The 23,147-nt window shown below is 43.8% G+C and overlaps 1 protein-coding gene across 4 annotated transcripts in view; it reads left to right on the top strand.

Annotated features, from left to right (window-relative positions):
* The window catches only part of CA10 (carbonic anhydrase 10), a 336,993-nt gene that overhangs the window by 245,712 nt on the left and 68,134 nt on the right, over window positions 1–23,147 (top strand). For all 4 annotated transcript variants that reach the window (XM_083727791.1, XM_083727792.1, XM_083727793.1 and 1 more), the window contains one exon: window positions 18,785–18,970. In XM_083727791.1, coding sequence (XP_083583917.1) covers window positions 18,785–18,970 — 186 coding nt within the window. The remainder of the gene's footprint in view (window positions 1–18,784; window positions 18,971–23,147) is intronic.

Here is a 23,147-nt window from a genome sequence, read left to right as displayed (position 1 = left end):
GCCCCGTTCGATCCACCGTCCTCCTGCCTTGCCTTTTCCGCTCCATGTCTTGCATAGATGAGTGAAGCCCAAGTTGCTCGTCCCTGTTTGTCCTTCAGTCATTTGCATAAACTTGTACAGTTTCTGATCAAATGCCCCAGTTACTGAAAGCTCCTTTACTATTTCTTATTGGTGTGCATGAAAATCTCACAAAAGTCTGTGTTTGACATTTCGAGATGGCATAGGAGCTTTAAATTTGACTTCTGCACTTCTGCACATTTGCATTTTCCGTTAGCCTAGAGGGATATTGATGTGACCGTGTGCACAATCACATGCTGGGGAGGGATGGGACGACGACTGCTTTTTTATTTTAAAGAAACGTGCGTGATTGTTGAGGTGCATGGCTTACGTGAATCCATAGCTGTTAACGTTTTCCTTTTTTTAAGGGAAATTCCCTTATTCCGAATAGGATTCCTCGCAAGAAAAGGGGAAAGTTGACAGCTATTCAAGAATCACGTAGGCAAGTCAAAGATGTGGAAAGTCCATGCACAGCTATCTTTACAAAGTCCAGGAATCCTAGCTGAATGAATGGAGGATAACTCACATACTGGTGCTGTTCTTTGTCCACGGCTAGGGGACTGGGAGCTTCAGAATCGGATGAGAAACTTGGATGGAATTAAGTTCCAGAAGCATTCCTCCTTTAGACCTTCTGCATGCAAAGCACATGCTCTGCTACTGAGCTATGGCTCTCCAATCTCATTTTAGGTTTCAACCCCATTTCCTAGAACATCTCTTCTTCCCCTTTAATGGCCATGATGAGAGACAGGCAAATCACCAGTCTTCTACGTGAATGCTGTTATTTGTATATGATCATGTATGTTATTGTCCACAGCTTTGTTGACACACATGTTTATCATTGCAAAAAATTAAAACGAATTCCTCCCTCTTTAATTAGGCACACAGTGATCTGAAGTGTGACTTTCAAGCTCTCTGTTTCCTTTTGAGTCACATCTACAGCAGATGGTGTATGAAGATGCTTTAGCATTTATAACAAAAACACATAAATCTCTTCTATATTTGGAGAGAGAGAAAGAGAAATCATCATCATGAATATAGCTCTTTCAGTGTGCAACATACTTTAAAAGCCCCTTAATTTGTTTGTTCCTAAACAACCGTGTGAACTTATTTACATTTTTATTCTGGGAGCGGAAGATGACAGACATTGGTTTTCTCAAGGCTACATCACAAAAATAATTTTGTACATTTTTTTGTAGTTTAACATGCCATAGCAGGTCCCGAATGATGTGGAAAATGCTTTTGTGTGCCCTCTGTGTTTAGGGCTACAACATCCATTAGTCCCAGCCAACATAGCTGGTGGTCAGGAATGATGAAAGTTGTAGGCCAATGATTCTAGAAGGCACCAGGTCAGCAAGGCTGTGTTAAGGGCTAGTGAAGAGTGACTCTCATTCCTACATCCCCATAATAAAACATACTGAGTCTTTGCTTTTTCCTGCTTTTTCCTTGCATCTCATCTTTGCTCATCTTGGCCCGAGTTCATCCTCCTCATTCCTTCCTATGTTCAGACTGATTTCTCCAGTGGTTCAAACCTAAACTTGCCCCGGACTGCCGTTTGCAGAATGGTGCCTCAATATCAAGTCTTTCATAAAATAGTTCAATAATAAAGATCTGCTATATGTTTTCAATTTTTGTGATTTCAGAAGGTGGAAAATCAATTTGATAATTTTACTTAAAAGTCTTAGGAGTTTATTATAGTCTGTGTTCTTTCTTTTCCATGCCAAATATTCCTGCAGTCCCTCTGATTTCCAATAAACAAAGGATTTAATCGTCTTTAAAATGCCAAACCAGTTTAATAAATTCAATTTTCTTCTACAAAATATTGCTGTATTGATCTTGCCACTCTGTTTTTAATAAGCAGAGACGATACAGAATTGCTTGCTATGAAAGTCTTGGAAAGTAGGGCACAAACTGCTGCAGCAAGCAACTGACTTCATGCAGTTAATTTATACCACTGTGTAATCCATTGTTTTTTTTAGCTGTTGATATTTGTTTCTGGGGGAATCAGGGGAATACAGTGCCATGTTCTGAAATATTATTTTTTCTGCTACACAGAGTTCTGTCCTTGCTAATGATACCATTTCGGCAGAAGTAAAGAGTCCTAGAGATTGTGGCCAGGATCCAAGGAAAGGAGTTGTTCATGTGGCAGGGACCTCTGCACACACTGGTGCTAGGTGTTACTGTTCACAGTACCCACTGCCAAAGAAGCAAGCCTTTTAATAAAATCAACTGAGGCATATCTCTTTGGCAGCTGACCTGGTATTGTTTGTGACTACAAGTGATCGACAGGGTGGCTCTGTCTGTCAGCTCCCTCCTCCTTAATCCCAGTCTTGTGCTTGTACAACTCAGCAGGGAGGAGGAGGAGGAGGACAAAACTATAATTAGCTGTAGCACCATCTACTGTTGGTCATCCTGGCTACCACCTCACCAGTCCCAATGATCACCAGCTGCTACTGGAAGTCAGCTGCTTCTGCAAACCATCCCCTTACACCCAGGTTATATAGATAGATAGATAAATGTTTTTATTAATTTTTGAGAAATCAATAAATAAGTTTAACAAAATAAAACTTGTCGGCCGTTCCACCAGTATTGTCCCAGTGAGTTTCAAAGAGGCCTTAAGACCTCTTTGAGCATAACAAATCAACTATTTCACTTAGCAAATCTGTCAGAAAACCTCTTGCCCCAGGTTGAGGCAAACGTACTGCATTTTGGCAGAGCAGTGCATGAGATCTGTTTTAACCAGCCTTTGACTAGGCTCAGAAGACCTTGTAAGGTAAAGGTAAAGGGACCCCTGAGCATCATGTCCAGTCACGGACGACTCTGGGGTTGCGGCGCTCATCTCGCTTTATTGGCCGAGGGAGCGGGCGTACAGCTTCTGGGTCATGTGTTCAGCATGACTAAGCCACTTCTGGTGAACCAGAGCAGTGCACGGAAACACCGTTTACCTTCCTGCCGGAGCGGTATCTATTTATCTACTTGCACTTTGATGTGCTTTCGAACTGCTAGGTTGGCAGGAGCAGGGACCGAGCAATGGGAGCTCACCCCGTCGCGAGGATTCGAACCACCAACCTTCTGATCGGCAAGTCCTAGGCTATGTGGTTTAACCCACAGCACCACCCGCGTCCCAGAAGACCTTGTGCTTGCCTATAAAATGCCTTCTACTCTCTTCTGGGCAAAATGTTCAGGCGAGACATTTGTGTCCAAGGCAATGCAGCACCTTTTAATTATGTTTTTTGGCAACAGCAGCATAAAGGGACTGAATTCATGGTGCAGATGTAAAGGAGAAGATGGAGCAAGAAGTGAAAAAGGAAGAACACAGACATATTTTCCGTATCGGTCAAATGTGTACTCAATCCGAGGGATTGTGCATAAGATCAGACCACATTATATTATTTGCAATTGATTTTTTTTATTATTTAAGAAGGGAAGAAAACCTTTTAGAAAATTGATTTGCATCTTTTCAAAGTAGTGTTTTACAACAGTTTAAAGCTTGACGTGCAGCAAGCAAAGCAGGAGGGAGCTCTCCAAGGTTCTGTTTCTGCTGGCTCTGGTAGTTTCAGAATGGGGAGAAAAAATACTTTCATTCTTTAAAGTTAGAAATGTTGACATTCCTCTCATAGTCTCATTGTAAAAACTGGGAGTGTAGTTGAGCTCGATTTTCATTGATTAGACAGATATGGGAAGAGATGCTGTTCTGTAAGGGCCGGAATTATTAAGCTCAGTCTGCACACCCACACCCACAAGCACACCATTAAAAGTATTATTATTATTATTATTATTATTATTATTATTATTATTATTATTCTTAATATGCCACCTTTATCTTCTGAGGACCTCAAGGTGGTGTACATGGTTCTCCCCCCCCCCCCATTCATCCTCACAAGGTGAGGTAAGTTAGGCTAAGAGACTGGCCCAAGTTTACTCAGTGAGCTTCATGGCTGAGTGGGGATTCAAACCCTGTTCTCCCAGGTCCTAGTCCAACACTCTAACCATTATGCCACACTGGCTGTTAATAGGGGTAGGTCCTGAGATGAGCACATTTTTACTGCAGCCTCTCACCCCTTGCGATCCTTGCATTCCACAAAGAGTCTGCCTCAAGGCAAGATGAATTTTATTGAGGTCAACTTCTGAATCCAGCTGCGGAAATCTGCACAGCTTCCCTTCCTCCTCCAGTAGTAGAGAAGGAGAAAGGAGACATGAAAAGAAGGTGGATGCAACGCCCTCCCATTATGTCAATCTGGTAGGTGAGAGAAATGCACTAGTGGAGTTGGCACTTAATTTGCCTGCATCCTCACCACCTGCCAACGTCTGCCTCATCTGGGACAAGACCAGACCAGCTCTTCTCTTCGATTCTCATGTTCTTTTGAGGCAGCCCCCATGCTTGCATCCCACCATATTTCCCCATGCCTTGTACCTTGACCATCAGAGACAGCTGGGCGGTGGGGGAAGGAGGTTACATTAAGAAAAACCCCATTGCACAAATGGAGTTTTGGTCACACTTCTCTTGACCCACTGTGACTAAGTACTTACAATTCCCCAGCCACAGAAAGTCCTTGTGTTCTTGTTTTGCTCTGCTGAAGTAGTGAAGGACCAGGATGTTAAATAGCATGCCAAATTCAAAGCTGGCAAGCAGGTTCCAGGCTGATACATTTTTTTGTCTGAAAGTCCGTGCTCCTCAAAATGAACTCACACCTGATTCATCTTGAGAAGTCTGTCCATATTTTATAGGCAAAATCTGTCCAAGACTCGAGTGCTGCCCTTGTGTTTATCAAAAATAAAATGCTTTTAGATATTGTGGTATTGTAACCAAAATGCTTTTGTTATATGTTCATTTTTTAAAGGCACAGTTTTCCGCATTTACGTGAGACCTGAGAATCAATAGCATTGGCTTGAGGTTGTGGATTCTAAGAGCTGGTGTGGACCAGAATGCTACTTGTGTGTATTTTGCTGGGAAACCCCGCAATCTCTAAATACGATGCTATTCATCTGTATTTAGTATTCAGGAAAGGTTTGCAAGAACAGGACGTAACATGGGAATAAGAGCTGGAAATACAAGAGGACCCAGATTCTAACATTTGCATCAGCGCATCTGCCAAGAATCCCAGAGGGATATTCTTGCAGCAGTTGCAAAGCATCATGTACTAGCTTTGTGATGCCTCAACAATCGTCAGAATGCCCCATCTTCTTTGTTACTCCGTGTTTGTTGCAGTTGTGAAATCTCAAGACTGTATCCAGGGGGGAAAAACTATTATAAATCACCTGTTCATGGAACCATAGCCCCTCGTAGTGTAAAATCTTAATGTTATCTGGCTGGAGAAAATAAGGGGCCATTCTATCGTCCAGCCGTTAGCACTAAACACTGCAAGCTCCACTAGATCTACAGTAGTCTTCATAGTAACTACGATGCTTAGACTGCTGAATTAATATGGTAATGTGACCATAATAAGGAACTTTATTGTCCCTGAAAGACAGCATGTGGCATATAAACCCCATGGGGTGTTACAGTGCATCAGGACACGTTCCATGCCTTTAATTGCTCATGGTACATAATTATCTTATGACTGGCATGACCCTGTGGTGCTTGTATTAGAATTCTCTTTCTCTCTTTCTCTCTTCCATACAGAATGGCACATCCATTATTGAAGCCCATTGTCTTGATCACAGGGAATTGACATATTGTGCTCATTAGCCACTAAAATTGGACTTCATCGTTTCTGTGGTTTTCTCCAGGTATCTCGGAGATGAGCAATTTAGCAAAGTAAACACCCAAACTCTTATTGCAGAGGTAATGATGAACAGCAACAAATAGGACTTTAACTGAAACCTCCCCCGCCCATTTCAATCTGAATTTTCCGCTCCCCTCCTTTTAAAATCCACGATGCTTATGAAACTAGGGCACCTTAGGTGGAGCTTTCTTTCGACTAATTAGCATGGTTCCCCTTTCAAATCCTTCATTCTCCATGAGATGAAAACATTATTTAAATCATTCCATTCCTCTTTCATATTTGATCGTTTTCACGCAAACTCCCCCCTACCCCAATCAAACATTGGATCCATTCTCTGTTGTTCTTCAAAACTAAGCACTTAAATTGCGTCTCTCACTCAGTAAGTGACACATTATCGATAACTCCGCTGCTTAGCTTTAAGTCCTCTTTTTTTTCCTGTGAAACATGGGGCAAATCATTGGATTTTTGCCAGGAAAGCATATCTACTAGAAATATAATTTATCTCATGACCTTCAAGCAATCTGCTGAGACTGCACCCTGAAAACTCAAAGCTGTAGGCTGGAAGTATACTGGAGTCTTGGGACCATATTCACAATTGTTTCAGATGGCTGATACCAGTGCCTTTTAAGTCACAGATTATAGTGGTATCACTTACCCAAATGATTATGTTTCTTTCTTTCCTTCTCAGCACAGGGAAGTAAACATAGTATGCATTTAATAACTAGTATGCAATGGGCTCACAGTGCTCTCTGCTGGGTGTGATGAAACACTGCAGGGAACATACCTGAAAAACAGTTTTGCAGGCTGTTGTGTTGGCATTTAGGTGCCGTTGGCAAGATCCTATTTGTCATTTTTAAAGAAATCTTGACGCGCTGTAGTGTATGAGCTCTGTGCCCATATGTAACCATGAAGCAGATTCTGGGCAACCAGACTGTAATTTGGCAGTATTCTAAATGTATTTGTTGGGAAAATGTCAGTACCTGAACTAACTATCTCAGGAAAGGAGTCTGAAGAACTAGGGCAAGCAGTGATGAAAAGAGATGGAGTTCACATATCTAAAATAAACAGATCCACCTGAGAGTTCTTAAAGAAGTCAAATGGGACCTTTCCTATATTCTAACAAGAATCCATAGTAAAGGTAAAGGGACCCCTGACCATTAGGTCCATTTGGACCGACTCTGGGGTTGCGGTGCTCATCTTGCTTTATTGGCCGAGGGAGCCAGCATACAGCTTCCGGGTCATGTGGCCAGCATGACTAAACCGCTTCTGGCGAACCAGAGCAGCACATGGAAACACTGTTTACCTTCCCACTGGAGCGGTACCTACCAGTATTTATCTACTTGCACTTTGACATGCTTTCGAACTGCTAGGTTGGCAGGAGCAGGGACCAAAAAACGGAAGCTCACCCCATCGCGGGGATTCGAACCACTGACCTTCTGATCGGCAAGTCCTAGGCTCTGTGGTTTAACCCTCACGCCACCCACATAACTTATCCCTAAGATCAATCTTTGTCCCTGTGGACTGGAAGAAGCAATTTTAAGGAAGTGATGCAAAGGGAATTGCGGGACTTATGGGTGGATTAGCTTAACGTCTTTTCCAGGAAAATCATCCAACATCATAATGGTGGATTGCAATGTTCATCTGTCACAGTTGGCCTACAGGGGTGGGGACAGAGAAAGATCTGACTCCCAGACCAAAAGTGACCCTCATTTTTGCCATTGCAATGTAGGGGGAGGGGGAGACGGCTTCCACTGTGAAGCAATTGTCATCATGTCCCAAGAGCTTTTGTTGTCCCATTTTGAGGCAAGGAAGAAGGGCTACCCCTATGCTATCCATATAATCAGTTATCAGTAAGCAATATATTCATATATGCTCACACATAATCAGGGCTTACAGTATTTTATAATCCATTTTGAATCAAAGGGAAGCTGTGCCTTAGCTAACTGCATACTGCTTGAAACAGCAAAATTAGGAGCCGACCTTTCCCCTACAAACATCCGTGTACCCTGGACAAGGGGAAGACGTGAATCAGAGATTCTGGTACAAAATCCCCTCAGATACAGGCTAAATTAATCCACAGAAGGAAGAGCAAAATCACAAAATCTCCAAACTCCCTGTCCTGTCATAACTAGGGGAGAGGTTAGACAGAGCGTCACTGCGAGCATCGGAAAGCAGAACTAGAACTCCGTGCTTGACCAGTGCTTGACAAGGAGCTGGTAGCATGGCAAGAAGCTTGCTAATTGGCTAATTTTCGCTGGCAATATCGTGACTGCCTCATGGTTGTCTCGTGATCTATGATTTGCTGTGATCTGCTCAGGTATAAAGACCTCTGGATTTCTGTCAATCGGGGTCCCAGTTCCTTTTGGAAGAGATTCCAAACTGGGTCCTTATTGCCTGGCAATAAACTTCACCTTCTTATTTTCCATTGCTGAGTCTGCCTGATCCTTATTTAACACCAAGCGAGTACCTGCTTACGTTCACGTGCTTCAATTTGGAACATTTGTGCTTGCGGTTGGAGTTTCTTATTGCTCAGATCCCCTGTTTTCTGCCCTCTCAGTCCATCTCATAAGACAGCAAGGCAGTTTGTATATGAGCAGACCTTTTTTTCTCATTTTTTTTTTGGGGGGGGGGAAATCACATGTGAAAATAGAAATGACAGAATGGCCTCTGGAAAAAATGCAAAAGCGGTGTGAAAAATATACTGAACCATTATACACTAAAAACAGTAGGAGGAAAGAACAAGAGGCGAGTAAAATGCTGGATTTACAAGTCTTGAGTAAGAGTCTTGATCAAGTTGACAGTGGAAACAACAGATTTGCTTGATCTTAGGAGATCATTTGTTCCAGCCCTTAGCCCTGGACTTTCCTCATTGCTTAATCAGTGGACAATATTGTTGTTGTTGTTGTTGTTGTTGTTGTTATTTATTACATTTCTATACTGCCCTTCATCCAAGTATCATAGGGCGGTTTCCTATGGCTTTGTCATTTGTGCTTCATACTACTGAATATTGTTAACAAACAAACAAAAATGTCCCAGCTTTTATGGGAAACTCCTTCCATATTAGAGGGGCAAGTCTAAGAGAATAACAAGAATTCCGAACATCTTCCTTCTGTCTATGAGGTTCATTACCGGCAAACCTAAAGAGAGCTCCCAGACTCTGGGGCTGGCACCAGAAGAACATCCCTATATGCATTTTCACAATGCAGCGCTGAACTAAATCAGGTACGAAATCCAAATAGTGAAAAACGATACCTCATTTTTGCTAATGGTTGCTGTTGCGTAATTCCTCCTTTAATCTACAGTCTGGCTTTTAATAGGAACCAAAGAGCAGCAGTTAATGGCATTCAGTAGCTCGCTTTCCCTCCCCTCCCCTCCCCTTTTCTTTTCTTTTTTTTTTTAAATAAGAACATTTCTCAGATAGCATTTAACTGGACAGGACTGTTATATGAACGACATGCACTCACTCTGTGCATGTGGTAAATAGAGAGCAATTACGTAAATATAGGTAGCACGAGAAATTCCACGTGGTTGCAGTGTTTGAAGAAGTGGGAAACTCTTCGAAGATGGGTTAACATAGTTCTTTGTCCCAAGAAGTGTTGTGTTGTGTTGTGTTGCTGTGCTGTGCTGTGCTGTGCTGTGCTGTGCTGTGCTGTGCTGTGTTGTGTTGTGTTCTTAAATGAGCAGTTTCCCAAGGAATTATAAAGCCACTTCCGCCCTTTGGAGGAGGTGTTGTGGGCTTCACGGCCCCACCACACGCGCAGTGGCTGGAACCCAGCCCCCACACAATTGAGGAGATTCCTGGCTGTGTCACCTCCTGCCCAGCCAATCGGCTGGCTCTGGGGGTGTGGCCTGCCCTATTTAAAGCAGGTTGCAGACAGGGATCTCCCTCTTTGCCGCTCATCTGTTGGAGAACTGGAAATGCTGTACTTGAGAGCTTGCAGGTCCACATCTGTTCACCGCAACACATTCCACATACATCAGATGTATGCCTGATGAACTCACTGCATCATTCTGAGTGAACAGGCATGCCCCACATGCTCCAATGTGGATAACAGTGCTTTTTTTTGGGGGGGGGGGATGCAGGGAGACGCATATGCCTAAACATTTTGTGAATCTAACGAGAGAATAAACTAGAAATTTTTTTTAAAAAATAGTTCCTTCTCTAGCACGGTGAATTGTCAGTTCCGTTGCTACCCCCATTTCCCGTCATTTCCCGTCATGGTGTTTCCTGAGTCTCAGGCGGAAGCGAGCGTTTAATGTGTGAAGTAGGAGTTGGAATCCAGCACGGTGATTGGTCAGTTTTGTTGTTACCACCTTCGCTAGCGGTTTCATTTCCTTTCCCAGTGTAATGCATGTACTTTTGTCCATTTACTGTATTTATGTATTTTTTATTTATTTGAACTATAAAATGGTATTTTCTTGAGTCAAACTGAGAGTAGAAACAAAGCACAAGTGGACACTATTGCTCTGTTCACAACCAGATGCTTTCAGGATGCAGTTTTTATTAACAGGAAGATTGCTTGCCTGGAATCCTTTTTTTTAAAATAATAATAATAATAACCCAGTGTACTTTTCTCCAGTCATTTCAGGCCTTGCCTTCCTCTTCTCAGAATTTTCTCTCCAAAATTATAATCGCTTATGACATTATCCAATGAAGAGTAATACATATATTTATCACTTTTGCCTAGTCCTCAGATTATTTCACCAAGGCTGACAGAGCCATTTGAGGAGCTAGGTTCTCCACATCCTCTCTAAACTTACATTTGAAATCCAACATTTCATAGCTTGGGTCATGATTAACTTGGCTACTTCGTGCCATGTCAATAAAAACAAGCTCAGCACTGCATACGTGGTCACGACAGATGCCAACTTGAATAAGCAGTTCTGCACATCAAGTGATTTCAGATGTTGAGCGTTTTTCCACCTTTCCAATTTGGCCATGCCACTCTTTTGTTTTGTTTTAATAAGAAACAGAGGATAAGAGAGTCACAATGGGAGCACTGTGTGGCTCAGCAGCACCATAAGTGTACTGGATTATCTATATTTCTGCTGATACCGTACTACTCCAAATGGGGCATGGGTGGCACTGTGGTCTAAACCACTGAGCCTCTTGGGCTTGCTTATCAGAAGGTTGGCAGTTTGAATCCTCACGAGGGGGTGAGCTCCCATTTCTTTGTCCCAGCTCCTGCCAACCTAGCAGTTCAAAAGCACACCAGTGCAAATAGATAAATAGGTACCACAGCGGTGGGAAGGTAAATGGGGTTTCTGTGTGGTCTGGTTTCTGTCACAGTTTCCCATTGCACCAGAAGCAGTTTTGTGATGGCCTGGGAATCTGATTCAGAGGCTGAACCGGAGGAATCCCAGCCTGCACAGGAGTCCCCGCCTCCAGGGCCGGCTGAACTGGGGCACGGCCTTGTTTCTGAAGTGCCTGCACCTGTGCCGGATCCTCAGGAGCTGAATCCACTCTGGCTCCGGAGGTGGTTGAGGACTCAGTGCCTACAGGTGAGTCTCCCCCTGGGTCCAGTAACCCTTCAGCCTCTCCTGAACTGCAGAGGCTCAGGGCAGAGAGGCGGAGGGAACTGGTTTCTCCCAGGAGGAGTGCTCGCCTTAAGGCCAGGAGAGGCAGGTCTCCTGGGGGCCGGGGCCGCCCCTGGCCTCAGAGAAGATAAAGGCCAGTCAGCCCGGTCCCAGGTTGTAGGAGCAACATCGTTGAAGAGCTGTTTCGGCCAGCACCCAGTCCGGTTCCCCCAGAGTTCCTGTCCTTGCCCAGCTCCTCACTGTGGACCCCTCGACTCGGACTGTCTGCCGACCCTCGACTCAGGTCCTGGACCTCGCCCCACGGTAACCCCCCCCCCCCCCGGACCAGCACAAGTTTAGTCATGCTGATCACATGATCCAGAAAGCTGTCTGCAGACAAACGCCGTCTCCCTTGGCCTTTGACCGGTTTTAACCGTCCAGGAATCCTTTACCTTTTTTACTCCAGTCAGATGAAAAGGCCACAACTTTAGTCAGTGCTACACAACATGCCCATGCCACAGGATGATCTTAACAGTCACTCAACCAACTGCATTGGCCATTGCATAAGAGACAGTGGCAGTACATCAATGGTGGTATGTGTGTCATCTTCTGAAAGAACACAGGTGTACATTGGAGGGGAAGAGAAAGGTTCTTCATAATGAAAATTGGGGTGCATCCATTTGGCAGCTCCCTGTGCTCTCTGGTTGGCTGAAACTGGAAATGCACCAAGTTGGGCACACACAAAAAAGCAAGTACCTTTTTATCCTGAGCCAAAAGCATAATCCATGCCGTGCAGATTGCACAACCTACATTTGTCCTGCATTTGTTCCCTTTTGTCATGCCACTGCCTTGAGAGCCATGTTCTGTGTCTTGAAATGCAGAAAGAGCTTAGCCTTCTAAAGGACGCAGATTTATTTTGTACCCTAGTTTGTTCCCTGCACAATTTTTATCCGTAGACAAAGGATGTTATTGTGAATGAAGAACTCTATTGTATGCACAGCAATGGTAGACCTTGACATTTGTGTTAGAGACCCATTCGAGCAACACGGAATGCTGAATAAAACTCAACGAGAATCCAAACAGACGGTTGTATCAGGTGGCTTTCCATGTATGGCTGGTGATTGGAGGCTCAAGACCTTAAAAATATAGATTGGGAGTCAATGTTTTAAGAATATTTAGAATATCCAGGTGTTCATTTCAGGGTGACACTGGTAGGCCAAGTCCAGCACATCACTTCTCCTGTCTTTATAGTCCTCCATGAGTAGAACTTGAGCAAACTTCTCTACTTGTGGACACTCCCTGTATGATTTAAAACCCCACATGATTTACTGTTGGCCAGCTTTTTGCAACCTTGAGTTCCCAGATGTTGTTGTTGTTGTTGTTGTTGTTTAGTCATGTCCGACTCTTCGTGACCCCATGGACCAGAGCACACCAGGCACTTCTGTCTTCCACTGCCTCCCGCAGTTTGGTCAAACTCGTGCTGGTAACTTCGAGAACACTATCCAACCATCTCGTCCTCTGTCGTCCCCTTCTCCTTGTGCCCTCCATCTTTCTCATCATCAGGGTCATCTTTCTCAACATCAGGGTCTTTTCTAGGGAGTCTTCTCTTCTCATGAGGTGGCCAAAGTATTGGAGCCTCAGCTTCACAATCTGTCCTTCGAGTGAGCACTCAGGGCTGATTTCCTTAAGAATGGATAGGTTTGATCTTCTTGCAGTCCATGGGACTCTCAAGAGTCTCCTGCAGCACCATAATTCAAAAGCATCCATTCTTCGGCGATCAGCCTTCTTTATGGTCCAGCTTTCACTTCCATACATCACTACTGGGAAAACCATAGCTTTTACTATACGGACCTTTGTCGGCAAGGTGATGTCTCTGCTTTTTAAGATGCTGTCTAGGTTTGTCATTGCTTTTCTCCCAAGAAGCAGGTGTCTTTTAATTTCGTGGCTGCTGTCACCACCTACAGTGATCATGGAGCCCAAGAAAGTAAAATCTCTCACTGCCTCCATTTCTTCCCCTTCTATTTGCCAGGAGGTGATGGTCCCAGATATTACTGGACTCCAACTCCCATCATCCCTAGCCAGCAAGGCCAATGGTCAGGGACAACGGGACAACAACATCTGGGGATCCAAGGCTGGGAAAGGCTACTCTAGGCCTTTGCCCAGAAATCATCCTACATTAAAATAGACCTCAATGTAATATCAGTGTCTGCTTCATTGTGTTACATAATATATTTTGTAGCCTGTCAACCTTATGAAGGTTTACCATGGCCAATGAAAATGCTATGTTAATGCTACTTTATATATGTACTTTCCATCTTCTTCAATGGGTACTTATAATTTTGAGGCTGTTGCCAGGCTCTCCCTCCAGTTCAACTGCATATGTACTGTTTGAAGCCTGCAAGTTAGTGGCAGCTGCCTTGGCAATCAAAAGAAGGGGAGCAAATTGGTCAAGGCTGGACCACAATGGAAGCTGGTACACTAGCTTTTCCCAACTTCCAAGATGGTGGGCTAAAGTTTCCATCATCCCTGACTATTACCCATGTTGGCTGAAGCTGATGGGAGCTATAATCGAAAACATCTGGGGGGCACCAAGTTGGAGAATGCTGCTCTATCCTTGCAGTTGCAGTCCATTTTTAAGCATGATTGGAGGAAACTGAGCATTTGGACTGATCTCACTGTGCTTTCATGGTACAAAAACTGCCTTGGTTGCCATGATTGATGACATTTGTTGTTAAAGAGACAGCAGGAGGGCAACTCTGCTCATTCTCCTTGACTTCTATTGCTTTTGATGCCATTGACACAGTAGTCTCCTGGGCTGACTCCAAGACGTAGGGTGGCACCACTGTCTCATGATGGTTCCATTCCTACTTTCAGATAGTAGCAGATAGGGACAGCTATTTTCTGGCACCATGAGAATTAACCTGTTAAATTTTGCACAAGTCCATTCTCTCCTGCCTCCCATCAGTGCTGCTTAACATCTGTATGAAGCCACTGGGAGATGTGATCAGGAGTTTTGGGGTGAGGTGTCTTCAGCATGTGGATGACACACCCAGGTCTATCTTTCCATACCTCCTGCCTCAGGAAGGGCAGTTCAGGGAGTGGAACCCACTGAGGTCATCTTGCTCAAGGGCCCTCCAGAACCTACAGCTGGTGCTGAGAACTTTGTCCCAGGAACAAAGTCCAGAGAAAACCCATGTAAACTGAAACTTATGGAACACACCTGTCAGTCCTTGCAGTATGATGTTCCAGGGACTCTAGCGAAGCAAACTGAGATCAGCAGTCACTTGAACAGAGTTGTAGCTCTCTAGAACAGGCTAGCAAGCCAAGCAGACAAAAGCAAGTTTCCATGGGGCAAGTGGAAAAGAGTACTGATGCAGATCGCTGCCTGGATGTCTTAGGAATACTTCCTAAATTGCCCCAGAGTGTAGCTGGTCAAGAGAGCTACACTTAGGGTACTCTTTTGTGTATGTTGCAAGCTCTCCCTTATAATCCACAGAGAGATATTAGGTTTGTGTTAGTACTCCGATTGAACCATTTTTTAAAAAAAGAAAGCAAGGGTAGCCTAATTTAAGTTTTGCACCCAGCAGAGTAAGTAATGGGTTTTGGAATATATTTCAAGAGCATTCAAAAGTGAATTAAACATTTAGCAATGTGCCGTTTCAGAATAGCAAACTGCCTTTTCAACCAATGAGGGGTGCTCAGTTGCTCAGCGTTTTAGAGCTCGGATTCAGTGAAGCAAGCCCCCATTGAAATATTAAAGCAAATCTGATATTTGTTTACTACACATACAAATATCAAGGTAATAAACTAGAGGGCAAGCACAAAGCTCCGCGACTTGTGGGGCTCCCCCCCCCCTCCAAGCATTAATAAATGACTTTATGTGACAAATAGAAACTTTTCACACTCTTCCTTTGAAATTAGAAACAGGATGTGAAGTACCTGTGTCGATGATGCAGAATTCTGGATGGCCAACCTTAACTTCTATCACAGCATCTCTATAATGCAACTTTTTTTTCTTACAAGGGAATGAGCAACAACAGAACAAGACCTTTGAGCACAGTAATTGCTATTACGGGTAAAATGACACAGCGGCACGGTTAATGATTATGGTGCGTGATGTACTAACTATAGGGTATCATATGTAATTGTCAAGACACTCCTTTCAAATTAAAGCTCAACAAAGCATACCATGCTATAGTTCCCGCTATTTAATACAAATTAGCATAATTTAAATGTACGGTTTGTATCCAGCTTGGTGATTTATTATTTTTATTTTCCTAACAACTGCTGAGAAGAGAAATGATTATTACCTTGAACTCGAGCAAGAAGGAATTGTACAATCCACTAGGAAGAAAAGTCTCCAGCATGCGTCTTAGTGGCATGAATGGGTGCTATACAGGAGCACTGTTTTTATTATACTCTTTAGATGCAGTTTCATTTTTTCCTTTCAATCTCAGAGTATTTGGTCTGATTGTCAGCAAACAAACATACAGGCAACACCCTGGTTTTACTGACTGGGAAATCATCAGGGACAGGATGGGTCATAAAAGGTCTTCTGCAAAATTTTATTTTTCCATAAAGGATAATAATAATAATAATAATAATAATAATAATAATAATAATATAATATACACCGTCCATCTGACTGGGTTTCCCCAGCCACTCTGGGTGGCTTCCAACAAAGTATTAAAATACAGTGGTCTGTTAAACATTAAAAGCTTCCCTAAACAGGGCTGCCTTCAGATGTCTTCTAAAAGTCTGGTAGTTGTTGTTCTCTTTGACATCTAGTGGGAGGGCATTCCACAGGGCAGGAGCCACTACCAAGAAGGCCCTCTGCCTGGTTCCCTGTAACTTGGCTTCTCGCAGTGAGGGAACCGCCAGAAGGCCCTCGGCGCTGAACCTCAGTGTTCAGGCAGAACAATGGAGGTGGAGACGCTCCTTCAGATATTCTGGACCGAGGCTGTTTAGGGCTTTAAAGGTCAGCACCAACACTTTGAATTGTGCTCAGAAACGTGCTGGGAGCCAATGTAGGTCTTTCAAGACCAGTGTTATGTGGTCTCGGTGGCCACTCCCATTCACCAGTCTAGCTGCCGCATTCTGGATTAGTTGTAGTTTCTGGGTCACCTTCAAAGGTAGCCCCACATAGAGCGCATTGCAGTAGTCCAAGCAGGAGATAACCAGAGCATGCACCACTCTGGCGAAGGGACTAACGACAGCAAGTTCTTCCAAAAATAAGGTAGATGTAGAGTGGATCGGTGAGTTTTTAATTTTTGTGCTCTTCCTGCTCTCAACTTTTACAGGTAGCCAGCAAAAAATCACAATATGCTGGATTTGAGGCCCAAGGGAGGATGACTTGCTGGAGCAGTCATTTCAATTTTAGGAGTACTGTTGTCTTCTTGGACAGGCCCCATTCATCCCAGTGAAGCTTGAGCAAGGTGATGGGAAGGGCAGATTGTCCTTCTTTGCCTTTACAGTGGCATCAGTAAAAACATGCATCTTTTTATTTTATTTTTAAAAATGCATTGGTTTTCTTCATAGTTGAACAATAAATCTATTTATGCACTGGTGGTCTTGATCACGACACTCCACACTGTTTGTTACTTTAGCCTCCCACTGCTAGCAGTGTGTTTTGTAACTGAAGCTTGTGAAAGGCAGGAAATTGTGTTTCTTCCCTGCTCTGCTAATATTATCCGGGTGTGAACATAATTCTCAGTCTGTCGGAGCAGTTGGAGTGTCACATTGGGACCTGGGAGACTCGGGTTCAAATCCCTCACTGCTATGTAACTCTCTGAGCAATACACTCTCAGCCTCAGCTGTCTCATGTGGTTGTTGCGAGGATGGAACTGGGAGGTGGAAGAGAACCTGGGGTTCTTTGGAGGAACGGTGTGATATAAATGTAATAGTGAATGGATGGAAATAATATAGTGCAAAATGCCCAGGTGTCAGGGATCCGACAGTGAAACCCAGTGGCTATGAACCACAAACAGAAACATGAAGAAAGGAACTGGCGTATTTTCTTTAAATATGTAAACAAGCAAACCCTTATGTTGCAAAGAGAACGTCAGCAATGCCCAGGCAACACGATGACCATGTACATTTGCAATAGACAATCTTTTATAGAATTCTTTCAAACAATAACAAGTCCAAAATGAAATCTTTAGTCTCAAGTCTCTGAAAATCTTTAAATGAAGCAAGGCACCAGACTTTGTATGATGAAAGACAAGATGTGAAGCTTTGTGTATTCAACCAATACTGTCCAACACTGAACAGTGATTCCGGATATTGACTGCTGTTTCATAGAATTCTTTGTCAGTGTGGTGGGAAGATATAGAATTGCTTCATAAACCCATCTTATTTCGAATGAATATATGTAAATGAAAATATCAAGTGCTGTGGAACAGTGCTCATGTGGTCATTTAAAGATTTTCAGAGACTTTGAGACTAAATATTTCATTTTGGACTTGTTATGGTTTGAAGGAATTCTATAGAAAAATTGTCTATCGCATATGTACATGGTCATTGTGTTCTCTAGACATTGCTGACTATTTCCTTTAAATGCAGAACTTCCAAGATGAGGATTGTAATAGTTAGTAGAGATTTGTCTCTGAATTAGATGAGTCAGAGGAAGAGATGTGAACCATCCATGTTGTAGCAACTGTTGTGGAACAGATAGGTGTGGCTTGCCAGAAGGAGCCCAGCTACTACAGTAGCTTCTGGTCAGATGGGTCACTCTTGCTTACTGGAAGGGTAAAGAGGGACAAGGCAGAAAATGCACTGGCCGCAACAATGCGCTTTCACCATAGTGATCTCCCTCCCACCCCTGGAAAGTTAGTGTACTTCCAGGAAGTTAGTGTAGTGACTTTGCCCGCCCACTAGCAACTGACTTCTAGGGACAGAAGTTTTGCCCTCAGTGATGGCAAGGAGGATGTAAGGTTACCACATGTTTTTGAATCTGTATATTTGCAAAGCTAGTCTACTCTGCTTTTAGCCAATTCTTTTTTTATAAATTTTTCAGTGAGAATAAATGAGTTGAATCTTTGATATGTTTAAATGCAATGTAAATAATTAATCCTTCCAATGAAATATTCCCCTTTCTTGGGCCCCAAATCCGGTAATGAAGTCATTATTCAAGTCTCGTATAAAGGATACTTTCAAACTCCTACTTATTTAGAAGCACACTAATCGCATTTATTGTGTTCCTCACACACTTCCGGCTAAAGTGTGTGTATATATCTTACATATTTTGCATGAAATATGTATACTTATTAAAATAATTCAATATATAATGTAATGCTCAAAGCAGGGAAATGAAGCTCTTATGGGTTTGTGAATTTCCTCATACCCTTTAAAAAACAAAAAATCTAGATCAACAGGAGACAGTTAAAAGTAAAAACAAACAGAAACCAAAACTAAATAAAATTCAACCTTGAAGCAAGCCAAGACTTGCAAAGTTCATGCTTTTTCTTCCCCACTTCCATTTTGTTTAGGTCAGTGGGACAATGTATAACACAGGGAGGCATGTTTCTCTACGACTGGACAAAGAACATTTGGTCAACATCTCTGGAGGACCCATGACATACAGCCACCGACTGGAAGAGATCCGGTTACACTTTGGAAGCGAAGACAGTCAGGGATCAGAACACCTTCTGAATGGACAAGCTTTCTCTGGAGAGGTATGTCAATATGCTTTAAGCTCTGCAGAGAATTTTATTTTATTTATTTTTAAAGATCCCTGGGGAGCTGACTTGCTCATGTTTCTATCCTCAGCACAGGATTTCTACACTTTGCGAAATACAGAAACCATCAGTTATGTAATGGGAACATAGAAATTCTGTAACTATAAAACACTATGCACATTTAACTAAGCTTGCTTATTGTCCTATTTTTCATGCAGTTTGCTTGGTTTTCTTTCTGGAATCAGAATTTCTGAACTTTGCACTTCTGTGCAGGATTTCTGCACTTTGCGAAATACAGAAACCATCAGTTATGTAATGGGAACATAGAAATTCTGTAACTATAATACACTATGCACATTTAACTAAGCTTGCTTATTGTCCTATTTTTCATGCAGTTTGCTTGGTTTTCTTTCTGGAATCAGAATTTCTGAACTTTGCACTTCTGTGCAGGATTTCTGCACTTTGCGAAATACAGAAACCATCAGTTATGTAATGGGAACATAGAAATTCTGTAACTAGAATACACTATACACATTTAGCTACGCTTGCTTATTGTTCTATTTTTCATGCAGTTTGCTTGGTTTTCTTTCTGGGATCAGTCGCTTTGCCCCTGGTGACAAGGATGTGCTTATTGCAACTCAAAACCATGGAAAGAAATAGTTAAAGGGTGTACAGAGGCGGGCCTGTTGCTTTCAAACTGTGTTCCCTGGGAGCTTATCAGGGGTTCCTCAAAGAGAAGATCAGCAATGGGGGTGTGGTGGGCCAACTCTCCAGCAAGACAGCTTGCCAACCACAACCAATATCTCTCTACAGAAGCAGAGTTACCTGCTCCGGCACCCAGAGCGGCGCATATGCTGTGCACCCGGGGGCAGGGGCCATGGGGCGGGGCAAACGTCTCAGGGGCAAGCTGCCCATGGGGGCAGAGCAAGCCACCCATTGGGGGTGGAGTGAGCCACCTATGGCAGGCTGCTTCCTGGGCGGGGAGGAGGGAGCCATGCTGCTTTGCCAGCAGCCTTCCTCCCTTCCCTCTTCCTTTTGACAGCTCAAGGGAGGCTTCCAGTGTGGTATAGTGGTTAAGAGTGGTGGACTCGTAATCTGGTGAACCAGGTTCGCTTCCCCGCTCTTCCACATGCAGCTGCTGGGTCACCTTGGGTCAGTCACACTTCTCTGAAATCTCTCAGCCCCACTCACCTCACAGAGTGTTTGTTGTGGGGGAGGAAGGGAAAGGAGAATGTTAGCCGCTTGGAGACTCCTTCAGGTAGTGATAAAGCAGGATATCAAATCCAAACTATTCTTCTTCTTCTTTCATCCCCCCTCCCCAGGAAGCAGCCTGGGAACGGGGGACAATGGCACGCCACCTGCCCACGACTCCCAAGCCTCCCCTGAGCTGCCAAAACAAAGGGGGAAGGGGGGAAGGTCGCCGGCAAAGTGGCGCAGCTCCGCCCCCTCCCCGATGGCTCGGGTAGGCAGTGAGTTGAATGTCACCCCCCTCAGTGATGACACCCAGGGTGGACTGCCTCCACCAATCCCCCTTCCTCTGCCCCAACTCTCTGCAATCCACAGCTACTGGTTCTCCCCATCACCCGGTGTTAGTTGAGAATGCACCCAATAGGCTTCAGCTGTGCCCTTGAATATACCCAAGATTCCTCTGCAGGACACAGAAGAGCATTGCTGAGCAGACATGTTGATGTGGAAGACTAAAGACAGGACACTGGGGTGGAAGGCAAAGAGTCACTGCTGTAGAGTCAAGTGCCTTTCTAATTTCAGAGGTTTTACCATTTTACAGCGGGAAACTAGTTTCTAGGCATTTTAATAGGTCTATCCATAGACTCTCAGGGTGGTTTTTGTTTGTTTGTTTGTTCTTCAAGCAAAGAAGGACCCGTAATGAAATCAGTCAAGATAATCTCTTGCCTCAGAGAAATAAGTGGGATTTGTATGCTTATCTTACTTGTTTCAATGAAGCTTTTAGTCTGCATCAGAGCCCTGGGCAGTCTTGTCAGGAATCCGGTCCACCCAATGAGCAACAGGAGAGGAGGCTGGCATCTTCTCATATTTAGTAAGGGAACGAGGAAGCCATCAGATGGAGGGCCATGCTAGAACAGAAGTCCAGCCAGCCATTAAGTCAAACAGGCCTATCATAATGCTGGAAGATCTGTCCTCAGAGGGAATGGAGGAGCATGCATCAGGCATAGTCAACAGAGGGATGTGGTGCTGCCCTCCCAACAACAGTAGCATTGCTGCTTAGTGGAGTGTGACGTTAACATATGAGCGTGCTGGAGGTGAAATAGTTAAACAGGTTACCCAGGGGGGTGGAGTCAGAGGGACTATAAAACCAGCTCTGGGAGGGGTGAAGGGGGAGTTCTTTGGCAGTTGGGTGGTTGGTTGGAGTGGGAGTGAATTGGGATAAAGTCTGTGGGTAGGTTGAGTTAGTGTAGCGAAATAAGCTGCGTCAGGAACAGTTAGGGGCTAGGAAGACAAGTCAATATCTGAGAGGTGGTTTAGTGAGTGAGAGCAGGTAGCGGGAGTTATCGGTCTGGATAGGCACCCCATGATTGTAACTGACCGATGCCATTTATGAAACGACATGCTTGTTAATATGCAATAAATAAACAGAAGTTTATGTTCCCATTTAACCCTGACTGGACTCGGTTTTGTACCAGGTAGGGCCTGGGTGGTGGCAGCAAGAAATAAAGTGGTGGCACAGGGATCAATAGATGGTGAAACGTCTGGGGACTCTGTGGTGATCGCCACATGGGGCAGTTCAGGGCAGTGGTCAAGTCCCAGACTCAATATGGACTTTAGTAAATTGAGTCCAGAGAAGAAGCAGTGAGTCAGATGACCTTGGAGGGGGAAGTCTGCTGAGACAATCAAGATGGTTCCAATAAGCAGGAAGGTGGAGATCTTTATGAGATTTTACAGCCAGCCAGGAGTCATCAGGAGCTAGTAGAAATCAGTGGGTGAGGTCAAATGTATCATTTAGATGAGAGACCGAAGCCTGTTTTAATGCTTTTAGGATGTTGGTTTCATGCATCAGGAGAAGCCAGGGATGTATTTGTTCATTCACTCACTCATTCATATACCATGATCTAGAAGAATTTCAAAGAAGGGTTCAGAGGAATGCAATGGATCATAAACAGCATAAAACAATATTTTAAAAATGCAGTATTCCAGTTTCCTGAACCCCCCACAGTGACCAGCAAAATACCTCAGCCGATATCAGTGATCAGGGAATGCTTTGGTGAGCAGGAAGTTCCTCAGGAAAAAATATAAAGCAGTCAGTTCCTGGTTTAAGGTCTGCTGGACCCTAGTATATGATCATGAGCCGTTCCCAATAGGATGTGCCTGAGAGCACAAACAAATATGGTAATAAGAGACATACATCCTCTTACAAATATGTACAAAAGGCTCTTTCAATATCCTGTTGTTATTCTTTCTGACGCACCAAAAGGTTCTAGCAATGCAGAAGTTTATTCTGCTGAAGATGAATAGCCGCTCTGCAGCCTATGCCATCTATCACCAAGTAGTGATAAGTCAATTAACGCCTGCCGTTTTCATTGGCATCGCAGAACAACAGATATGTAAAGAGCAGTAGATTAATTGCAGCCTTGTCAAATTGTGTTATTAAAATGGATGGCAATCATTGGCTTTGTTTTCCAAAAGTAGGTGACTGCCTGACAAAGTCAAGAAACAGTATTTTCATGAAATTACGTACAACTCGAACTTCTGACACCCATGCGCTGATTTCACACACTATGGTTGAAACCCCCCCCCCCCCAAAGCCCTACCATTAGTGCAAGAACTTGTGGTTGCCCAACAGGCTTGCTCTCTCCATGCACCCAACCCCCCCCCCCATGCCCTGATCTGCTCGGTGGAGGGAGGGCTAGAACAATTGGAGGGGGAGAGGGAGGATGTGTTTGACAGGATGTGTTTGATGGATACAACTCAGTGAACATATTTGCTGAATTTAGCATTCATCTTTTTAAAGGAGAGATGGGGACTCACGTGCTTTAAGTCTGTGTTGCATATTCAAATACCACCCGCTCCTGGGTTAAAAAGCCTGGTGTACTTTGCCAGGAATATATTGCTGAGTATGAATAAAAGAAGTCATCCTCTCAGGGAGGTGGGGGGGGGTCAGAATTAATTCAACCACAACATTGGTCTGGGGGGGAAATCC

The sequence above is a fragment of the Podarcis gaigeae genome (genome assembly GCF_964106915.1).
Source record: "Podarcis gaigeae genome assembly, chromosome: 2".
NCBI classification, from domain to species: Eukaryota; Metazoa; Chordata; class Lepidosauria; order Squamata; family Lacertidae; genus Podarcis; species Podarcis gaigeae.
The sequence above is the reverse complement of the archived record's forward strand: the minus strand, read 5'-3'. Positions and strand labels throughout refer to the sequence as shown.